Raw genomic sequence first — 11,318 nt, forward strand, 5'->3', positions numbered from 1 at the left:
CACAAATCAAAGTTCATTCTGGAAATGTTTTTCCTCAGTGTTCAAGTTAATTTTTAGTTACCCATATCTGTAAATACTCCCACACTACTAAACTCTACTGACCTTTATAAATGAGTTTACTGAACCAGTTTATGTCTTGCAAACCAGATGGATGTTTAAATGGCATTTGCAATATATCCATCATATCTCGTGACTGGAGACATTTTGTTGTTCTCCGAGCAGCACGTACACCGTAAAATACCACTGATCTTAGACACAACTGCTATAAACAGCATTCAGTATCCAAAAGTAGAATTCATTGTCCATCTCAAAATATCAGTCTAAATGAACACTCATCAACATCTTTTTTAAATTACAAAAGGATCATTGTTTTATTAAGGCACAATACAATAATTATATTGTTTGTAATGACCTTATGATGCTAAATTCTGATGATTTTTCTCTGGATGGTAGCAGGTGTTGGGTCATGTAGTCAAAGTGAGAGAATACGCCACATCTAGTTGACTAAAATATGGCATCAGTTAAGTGCCATTTCTACAGTGTCGCCCCAGTATCTCAGTTATGGTTTAGTGTAGCGTATGTATTTTTTCCCAGAAGGCACCTCTTTGAGGGTAAAACCTGCTGGGAAAAGTTTGTTGGCCTCTTCATCTGAGAGAGAGGGGATGACCATGACTTCTTGACCAGGCTTAAACAAAAAGAAAAAAAGAAAGAAAGGGAATAAAAAGGAAATAAATTATTTTACTATTTTATTTTTTATTTTTATTTTTTTTTTCCACACCCTCATTCTTGACCACATGAGGGGAAAAAATAAAATTAATTTAAATAAATTAACTTAGGGACTCATATAGTAATTAATGAAAGCCTGTATCTTACCTTCCAGTCCACAGGTGTGGCCACTTTCTTTGTTGCCGTCAACTGCAGAGAGTCTATGACACGGAGAATCTCATCGAAATTGCGCCCTGTAGTGGCTGGATAGAGAATGGACAGCTTCAGCCTCTTATCTGGGCCCACGACAAACACCTGAAATATAATAAATATGGTAAGTGCAAATAGAAATAATCACTTTTAGTTTCATAAGCCAAAAGGAATAACACTACATTAATCTTGTGCAGTGGCCAAATAACAGCGTGAACAACAGCATCAAGTATATTTATGTATTGATATAGATCTGTCTTTTTTTGGCAAGTTTCACAGTTTTTCTTTTTAGTATTGACAACTTTTGTTGTTATGCCAGTGAAGCACATGTTTTAACAAAGACTACATTAAATCTGTGGGTACATGGACCAATGGAAGCGTTACATGCAAAAGAACATCAACAGAAATTTAGTCAGGCAGATCAGAGTTTCGCAATCATCTATTCATGTATAAAGCTCTGATTCTAAAGCACTGGTTCTTAAAACTTTCGACTCCAAAGCCCACTTAGAAATTCTTCTTTAAGGTGATATGCACCTCTGGCACTTCTGTTTTTATAAAACAAACACATTCAAATATATGATTTTAAAAACATGGTTTAAATGTTATACATCTTTATTTTTTGTGATTTTTTTAACATTTTAATTTTTACAATACATGTATTATATTATATTATATTATATTATTTTTCAGTTTTCCATATACCCTAACTGTATTGACCCGGAATGGACAGAATACACGCAGAGCTAGACAAGATGAGCATTTGAGGTTAAAAAGTATATACATTTTTTTTTTTAGAAAATAACCAATTGTTTCACTAGATAAGACCCTTCTTCCTCGTCTGGGATTGTTTAGAGCCCTCTGAAGCTCTAAACAAACTCGTAGGCACCATTAAAGTCCACTATATGGAGAGAAATCCTGAAATGGTTTTCCTCAAAAAACAAATTTCTTATCGATTGAAGAAAGAAAGACATGAACATCTTGGATGACAAGGGGGTGAGTAAATTATCTGTACATTTTTGTTCTGGAAGTGAACTTGTTTTTACTTTAGTTACATTTTTAGTCATTTTTTTGTTCATTTTTTGTCATTTTATGAGCTTTAAAATAGGTCTGCATAGTTTTTATTTTTTATTGCAGTTTTTGTTTTAGTTATTTTAGTACGTAACTACATGGAAATGAGAATGAGATATTGGCTTGGCATCTAGCAACAATAAAATTAATTTATTTTAATAGTCAACTAAACGTTAGTGTGGAAGCTGAATAGTAGCGCACTCCCTGCATGACAGATGGAGGCGCCAGTGCGGGCACTTGCTCTAAAAAAAAAAAAAATATTCCATCATTTCTGATCACACAGATAAAAGTAATTCATCTTTCGAATATGTAAAGACTCTAAGTTTATTTGTGTGCACTCAGAATAAAAAAACGAAACTTTGCGCTTTTGTAAAATGATTAAAGCAAACAGGATGCGCTTTCTGCCGTCTCTGTCTCAGAACTTGAGCGAGTCACTTAGAAACTGTATTCTTGAAATGTATACTTTTAAATTAACTAATTCAAATAGAAAACAAATATTCTCAGATTATGTAATCCGTATGAAATATGCATCAGTGTTGCCGACTTCATCTCTTAAACCAAAAACAAAAGTAGTACTAGTTTATCAATAAATTATTAAAACGTTAATGCAGTCTCCTTGCTGTTTTTCCCTGAAACATTCATAATTATTATATCTGCCAGTGTGCTGTGGCAAGCTTTTTTACACTTAAACGCTTATTAGACTATGTATGCAATTAAAGGTTCACTATTATGATTTATATGGTTTATTATTAAACAAGCAAGTTTTAAAGAGTGCGTGTATGTGTGTGTAATATATATATATATATATATATATATATATATATATATATATATATATATATATATATATATATATATATATATATATATATATATATATATATATATATATATATATATATATATATATATATATATATAGTTACACATATATATTATATATATATATATATATATATATATATATATATATATATATATATATATATATATATATAAAAATAACACACACACACACACACACCCTTTAAAACTAATGTGATATATATATAGTTTGTTTTTTTTTTAAGAAATGAAAATGAGAAGTGAGAATGAGAATAAGAACTACTAGCTGAAATGAAACTTTTATTTTAGATTTGTTTTTAATTCAGGTAGCATTTGTGGTAACACTACAATAACGTTCATCAGTTAACTACTTTAGATTACATGAACTAAGAATGAAGAATATACAGCACTTATTAAACATAGTTAATGTTAATTAAAAAAAAGTTGTGCTTGTTAACATTAGTTTATGCAGTGTGAACTAACAATGAACCTTTTTTTTTTTTTTAACATTAACAAACATGAATAAATACTGTAATAAATGCACACTGTTCATTCATATTAGTTAATACATTAATGGAACCTTATTGTAAAGTGTTACCACATGGATTTCATTTCAAGTAACAAAAAAATGCTTTTAGTGTTTTGTTAACTACAATAACCCTGTTGAAAACCATTAAAGCATGATTGTGATGGAAACTCACACAGCGGGCAGTGAGGGGCATCCCATCTTTATCCCTCTCATCAGGGTCCAGCATCCCCAGCAAGACCGATAACTCCCTCTTGTCATCTGCTATGATGGGGAACGGGACAGGAGAGCAAGTTGTGTCTTGGTTAAAAGACATAATATCCTAGAGAGAGCAGAAGAAGTCGTATTCACTATTTTTGCACATTTCAGTCAGTCATCCTTGCCTGTGAAGCCTTGTTAGAAGAAATATAAAAACTCCCTTACTAAATCAAAGCCATACAGATAAAGTTAAAAGTTTACATACACCTTGCAGAATCTACAAAATGTTCATTATTTTACCAAAATAAATCATACAAAATGCTTTTTTATTTTTTTAGTACCGACATAAATAGGATATTTCACATAAAAGATGTTTACATGCAGTCCACAAAAGGAAAAAAAAAAAAAGTTTAATTTATAAAAATGACCCTGTTCAAAAGTTTACACACACTTGATTCTTAATACTGTGTTGTTACCAGGGTAAATTTAACTTATTTTGTCTTCTGGGAAACATGCAAGTATCTTCTGTAGCTTCTGAAGGGCAGTACTAAATGAAAAAATATGATTTTTAAATAAGAAAAATGTACACATCTTAATTTTGTTCAAAGGTTTATACTCCTGGTTCTTAATGCATCGCTTTTCTTTCTGGAGCATCAGTGAGCTTTTGAATCTTTGGCAATAGTTGCATATGAGTCCCTCAGTTGTCCTCAGTGTGAAAAGATGAATCTCAAAATCATACAGTCACTGTTGGAAAAGGTTTAAATACTACCATTTAAATACTACTAATATAAAATAAATAATATTATTTTCTCTTGTGGACTATATGTAAACATCTTCTATGTGAAATATCGTATTCGGGTCAGTACTAAACAAAAAACATAACATGCATTTTGTATAATCCCTCCTATTTTGGTCAAATAAATAACATTTTGCAGATTCTGCAAGGTGTATGTAAACTTTTGAGTTCAACTGGAAACACACGGAAAATTGGATTATTGTTACGTTTTACAATTAAGAGCATTACAGAAGATGTAGACATCTATTTGTATACGAGTAAAGTGTGTTGTGGTTCACCAGTGACTAACATCACAAAACCCCGTCTTGTGGGAACCGGGTGTCTGCAACATTCACATGAATTTGAAAACAAGAGTTCAGCCAAAGGCACATGCGGGTGTGAAAGTATGTCTTTATGTCCAGTAAAAAAATAAATAGAGTTCGTATTAAAACCGACAGACCGTAAAATAACAGCAGCAGCAAAAGCTGTGTGCCTCAACTTTTTACAAATCAGTTTTCAATACATTTTCTAATGGTATTATGAAACGTCTGGCTAAGTTCAAACCCTTGGGAAGCCAGATGTCTGGTAACATGTAATCAGACCTTTTGTTAAACTCCTCAGTGAGAATTTCAGGGAGTTTCAGAGAGTCAGCTGCAGAAAAAACCCTCTCTGGATTACAGTAAGGCGGTTTACTCAAAACCAATCGTAGAAGTCCCAGCGAAGGCCAACGATTAGATGTTTAAACTACAAGAGTCCCACAACAAAACAGCATCATAGAATAGAGTTACGAAAGGGAGGCTCATGTGACCCCTTATAAGTGTCTGTTCATGAGTTTCATACAGTTTTCATCAGTGTATACAACTGTTTATACATTTGTGGTCATTAAGGTTTGCAATGTTCTTGAAAGAAGTATCATAATCACCTAGTCACTGCATTCACTTGATTTCATAAGTACAATAAAAACACTAATACATCAAAATAATTATTTTCTACTTTAATGCAAATTTAAAATGCAATCTATGCATGTGATGGCAAGGCAGAATTTAAAAAAAAAAGATTTTGCTACTTAATATTTTTGTAAAAGGAGTGACGCATCATCCTTGGTGAATAAAAGTATTAATTTCCTTTATTTAAAAAAAAAAAAAAAAAAAAACATATTCCAAACCCCAAACTTTTAAACAGTAGTGTATAAAATAACTAGTAATTATAAATAATTTGTATGATGAAGCAATAAAAATTTATAACATCCCCATAAATAAATAAATACTTTATTAACAGAAATATAGGACCAAAGAGAATTTTAAAATATTTTAAAATTTAACAGTAATATTAATATTTTAAAAAACATTTTTGAAAAAATAAAATTATGTTTATAAATCAAATAAATTATTTGATTGATAGGATTTCAATATTTCTTTTGTAGGATGTATGTGAACAATATCTGCAGACCTCACTCCATTTGCGGTGGTCCTCCACGCTGTCAATGGACAGTGCGATCATCTTCACGTCACGTTTCTTGAACTCCTCATGAAGCTTTGCAGCCCGGGCTAGTTCGGTCGTACATACTGGAGTGAAATCACGTGGGTGTGAGAACAAGATACCCCATCTAAAGAGGAAAACAATGCAGTATATGTTAATGTACAACTTTTCTGACAGCTCCAGGGCTTCTGTAAAAGGATCATCAGATCATACATCTGCATATTTGCATCTCACCTCAAGTACAGTTGGATCAACCCAATGTATTATAGGCTTTACATTTCTCCTGCCCTTTTTCTCTAGGATTATACTATAGCACCACTAGTTTATTAAAAGCCAATTTTTGTCAGTGGTAAATTATCATTGTAATGAAAAAGAACAATAGATAACAACTGGAAGGTTGAGTCATTACAAAACTGTCGTGTCAGGACTCAGGAAACCATTTGCGTGTATAGACAATTAACCATATTGGTACTGTGTAATCATGCCACATTTACTCCCTGCAGAGATGAATTCGAGCACGTCTGAAAACACTCTTAATCGATCTGGGAATCGCCCATTAGATAAACGTAACGTTATCTCCTTTCAGCTCAAAAGATATTCACTGTTGTTTCGTAGAAATGCAAAGAGCAGCACTTCTTATTCAAAGGCCAACAGCCGTTCGGCAGCTGTTAAAGAAACAACACCAGACTCTTTGGATGTCACGTCACATGATCGCTACAATGAAAGGAAATTCAAACTCTTGCAAACTCTTTTCACGACATTCTAGGTTGACACTGTAAATTGGAAGACAAGTTTTAAAGTTGACACTTTAAAAGTCAAAACAGGAAGATTTTGAGAAAGTTGGGAAATGCAGAATGAAGGGTTGCTAAACATCCTATTATTCATCAGAACATCTGCTACATGTTTCAATTTTAACATCTTCCGCTCTTATCTCTCAAGGGAAGAACCCAAAACACTGTGGAGGATGTTTGGCTTGAAATGGGGACCGCAGTCAGGCCCTCTTCTGTTAGATAACGTATTAACGGACAACTGAGGACAATTACGCAACTTGAATATTAAGAAACTTTTTTTCAGGTCAGTTCATTGACCTCAGCCTGCTTAACAAAACCTTCCACTCTGCTACAAAAAAAAAAAAAAAAAAAAAGACACCGTAAATAAACAGCTCTTACTGCATGAATGCATTTTTTCAATTTAAACAGGTTATACCATGCTCTATATGGGAATTTAAAGCATTGTATACTATACAACAAATCTGAGCTGCTTGATTGTTTGTAGTTGCAAAATGTAAACTATATTATCGCCCAAAAATATGTGATCCCTGAACCACAAAACCAGTCTGAAGCAGCACGGGTATATTTGTAGCAATTGCCAAAAATTGTAAATTGCAAAATAAAAATTGCAAAAACATTGTATAGGTCAAAATTATAAATTTCAAAATCATTAGGATATTATGTAAAGATCATGCCCTGTGAAGATATTTTGTACATTTCTTACTGTAAATATATCAAAACTTAATTTTTGATTAGAAATATGCATGGCTAAGAACTTTATTTGGACAACTTTAAAGGCGATTTTCTCAATATATTTTTTTGCACCCTCAGATTGCAGATTTTCAAATAAATGCATCTCAGCCAAATATTCAATGAGTAGAATTTTAATGATTATTTAATGTAATTAATATAATTGCCTTATTTTGTAATTTAGTCGTATGGTTGAAGAAAACTATTTTTTCCCCAGTGTGCATTGTGCAGAGAGCTGCTCCTAACAAACTACACATCAATGGAAAGCTTATTTATTCCGTTTTCAGATGTTGTAAAAATTAAAACAAAATGGACTGGTTTTGTCATAAGGTTTTGTCATATATTTAAAATTGGATATATAATACATCCAAAATTATCTGCATACATACAGTACACTTACACAAAGCCATAAATTACTGCAAAATTTTGGTCAGACTGTTTACATGGTTGCAAAATGTGAGCTATATTAATGCACCGCTTTAATCTGATAAATGCAGCAACACCGATATTAAGATATGATAAACATTAACATCCTGAGTTTCTGTTTTTCAAAGTGGCTTTGAAACGGTGTCTTGCAAAAAGTGACAAAACCTTTTGGCACAATATGGGGCACTTCCAAACACTTCATGCTCCTGCCAGAATCTCAGCAATACTGGCCTTGTTGTGACCTCTTGCAGCCACAATGACTAGGCACATTTTACACCACATCCCAATCATTTTGTACACAAATTAAAGCTGATTTAAAGAGAGCACTGACCTAGCTTTTAAACAAATAGCAAATTTCTCAATGTTTAAAGTCTGACCTCATATCTATATGTGGCACCATTTTAAAAACAGCTGCATTGACATAATAAACTAGTTATGAATTATACAATAGTTTGTGCGATTATACTGAATGCATACTTGCGCTCCAACGTCATTTCAGGCAATAAAACCAGGGTTTGCACCATCATAAGGTGCTAAAGAACAGCTTCCTGACTGCAGATTACTTATTACTTGCTTATGACTTAAATTTAACACGAAGGACCTTTCAGACCCATTTAAGTCAGCTCAGCTGCAATAAATAAGAAATAATATTTTCTAGAGATAAAACTATTGCTAGCAAGATTATGCAATGCGTGTTTTCCGTTCAAGCATAATGCTAGACACAGAAAAGCGGATGTCCGTCTCCATATGCCACATCACAAACGTTTGTTTTGGTAAAGGTATAGTCTTTTTGGCCGCACATCAAGCCACCTAATGATCATCAGTGAATGTGTCAAACCGCATTAAACGCGAATTGCAGATCGCGTCGGATTAGGCCTACTTGCTTAGAAACAAAATATATTTAGCTAACGTCACTTACGAATTTCCCAAGAATTCATGAAATTTTATCTTGCCGATTGTAGTCTCTGCTTCAAAGTTAGGGAACACATCTCCCAATAGAATTCCAGGCATGGCTGTTTTCCTTTTCACTTGTCTCGCTGTCAGCACATGTAACCATGCAATGGAGGTTTATATACCAGGAAGACAGAAGTGGGCGTGGCGATGCTTCTGATTGGACGAAACACCATGACCTCCCCAGGACCTCCCTGAGTTCAAAGACTGAACGAGTTTGTTTTTATATATATATATATATATATATATATATATATATTTATATATATATATATATATATACACTACCGTTCAAAAGTTTGGGGTCAGTAAGGTAATAATAGTCTTTAAAGAAGTCTCTTATGCTCATCAAGGCTGCATTTATTTGATTAAAAATATAGAAAAAAAAACAGTAATATTGCAAAATGTTTTTACAGTATAAAATAATGTTTTTATTTTAACATACTTTAAAATAGAATTTATTCCTGTGATGAAAAGCTGAATTTTTATCAGCTGTTACTCCAGTCTTAAGTGTCACATGATCCTTCAGAAATCATTCTAATATGCGGATTTATTATTAGAATGATCAATGTTGGATAATATCAACAGTTGTGCTGCCAAATATTTTTTGGAACCTGTGATTTTTTTTTTTTTTTCAGGATTCTTTCATGAATAACAAGTTTAAAAAGTACAGTGTTTATTCAAAATATAAATATTTTATAACAATGTAAATTATTTATTATTAATTTTTAATAAACTTTTAATTATTAACTTAATACATCCTTGGTGAATAAAAGTATTAATTTCTTAAAAAAAAAAAAAAAAAAAAAAGAAACAATAAAAATGTACTGACCCCAAACTTTTGAACGGTAGTGTATATATGTAGAGAGAGAGAGAGAGAGAGAGAGAGAGAGAGAGAGAGATTTTCAATCATAAATTAAATACCGAATTAAGCAGAGAAGACATAATTGCATTTTCTACAAAGATTTTCTGTTTAAATTATTATCATTGCATACAACTGAAACCACAACTAGTACAACCGTCCCAATGACAAATCTCTTTTTTTTTTTTACCAGTGACAATTCTCCTATATAATTTAATTACAATATTAGACAGCTTCTTTCTTTCTTTGTGTTAATTTTCCCCTTCACTGTAAAAAAAATTTGTTGAGTCAACTTAAAATAATTTGTAACCTGGCTGCCTTAAAATGTTAAGTTTACTCAACTCAAAAAAAGTTTATTCAGCTTGAAATGTTAAATTATACTAAGTGACGACTTAGATATTTGAGTTGAATCAACTTAAAATTTTAAGGCAGCTGGGTTACTTACCCATCTGTTAAGTTTAGCGAACACAAATATCTAAGTTGTTAGTACAACTTAACATTTCAAGTTGACTAAACTTATTTTAGTTGACGGAACTTAAAATTTTAAGGCAGCAGGGTAACTAATTATTTTAAGCTGACTCAACAAATTGTGTTTTTTATTTTTTACAGTGTTGTTTATACCAATAGACAATATAGACCAATGCTGTTCATACTTAAACACCATAGCTGTTTTACAGTCATTCTTGAGAAATGGGACAAACCGGTGCTAAATTGAAAAAAATAAAACCTTGTACTCAGACAAATGAAACTACATTTATGTATCTTATATGTACTGAGCTATGCTTACAACCTCCCAACTTTTCTCTTTTTTTTAACAAAATGTGCTTTTTACCTTGGACTGTGTAATATAATTTCAACTTTATCTATAACAGCATTTCAAAAAACATTCTCATGTTAGCAGACAGATTACGCTTTCACATGCGACTAACAATTCCACAACAAATATAAAATATCATAATGAAATATTATCAAAAAGGTGACAGAACTGATGGAGTTGACATCTGACAGTGGTGACGAAAACCTGAATTTGTAGTCATTTTAACTATCAAATACACTGAATCAATCACTGTATTAAAACAAACACAACAAACAGTATGTTATTGTTTATAAAGCTTTTATTCAAGAGTCACATTTAAGTATTTTGATATATCATTGGAACACAAAATCTTACGATGGTGACATCTGACGGTGTTGACGAATTTGGCATTTCTGTCACAAAACAAGTGGAGTTCATGTAGTAGCCATTTTTTTTTTTTGTTTGTTTTTGTTTTTGTTTTTCTGTTGATGCTAGATGCTAATGGAACCTGTTTTAGGGGAATAAAATGATCTAAATATTTCAAATAATTTCCTCAGAAATTGGAAGATGATATTTCCTGATTTTATTACATTTTAATAAATGTCTGACAGTAAGGACACAACTGTGAAACCTTATGAAACATGCATGTGTCACTGAAAAACAACCTTGCTTTGATTTGCAATATTATTTAAGGAGAAGTCCACTTCCAAAACAAAGATTCACATAAAACGTACTCACCCCCTTGTCATCCAAGATGTTCATGTCTTTCTTTCTTCTTCGTCGTAAAGAAATTATGTGTTTTTTTAAGGAAAACATTTCAGCATTTTTCTCCATATAATGGACTGCTATAGTGCCCCGAGTTTGAAATTCCAAAATGCAGTTTAAATGCGGCTTCAAACGATCCCAAATGCAGTTGTAAACGATCCCAGCTGAAGAAGAAGGGTCTTATCTAGCAAAACGATCAGTTATTGTCATTA

At 32.1% G+C, this 11,318-nt stretch overlaps 1 protein-coding gene across 1 annotated transcript; it reads right to left on the reverse strand.

The window, feature by feature from the left end:
- Nucleotides 1-343: 343 nt before the first annotated feature.
- On the reverse strand, nt 344-8,820 carry prdx6 (peroxiredoxin 6). Its single transcript, XM_051139433.1, has 5 exons — nt 8,652-8,820; nt 5,757-5,913; nt 3,510-3,656; nt 874-1,020; nt 344-685 (listed from the first exon to the last, which is right to left on the reverse strand). The coding sequence occupies exons 1-5, from the start codon at nt 8,741-8,743 to the stop codon at nt 560-562; spliced, it is 669 nt and encodes a 222-aa protein (XP_050995390.1). The 5' UTR covers nt 8,744-8,820; the 3' UTR covers nt 344-559.
- Between the last annotated feature and the right edge of the window lie 2,498 nt (nt 8,821-11,318).

This window comes from Labeo rohita, chromosome 20, assembly GCF_022985175.1.
Source record: "Labeo rohita strain BAU-BD-2019 chromosome 20, IGBB_LRoh.1.0, whole genome shotgun sequence".
Lineage (NCBI taxonomy): Eukaryota > Metazoa > Chordata > Actinopteri > Cypriniformes > Cyprinidae > Labeo > Labeo rohita.

Excerpts from the sequence above, each read along its gene's own strand:
- prdx6 (XM_051139433.1), bottom strand. The coding sequence starts at position 8,743 with ATGCCTGGAATTCTATTGGGAGATGTGTTCCCTAACTTTGAAGCAGAG. Across the intron at positions 1,021-3,509 it reads TGCCCCTCACTGCCCGCTGT|GTGTTTGTCGTGGGCCCAGA; the intron begins GTGAGTTTCCAT and ends ATTATATTTCAG. Across the intron at positions 686-873 it reads CCACACCTGTGGACTGGAAG|CCTGGTCAAGAAGTCATGGT; the intron begins GTAAGATACAGG and ends TTTTTGTTTAAG.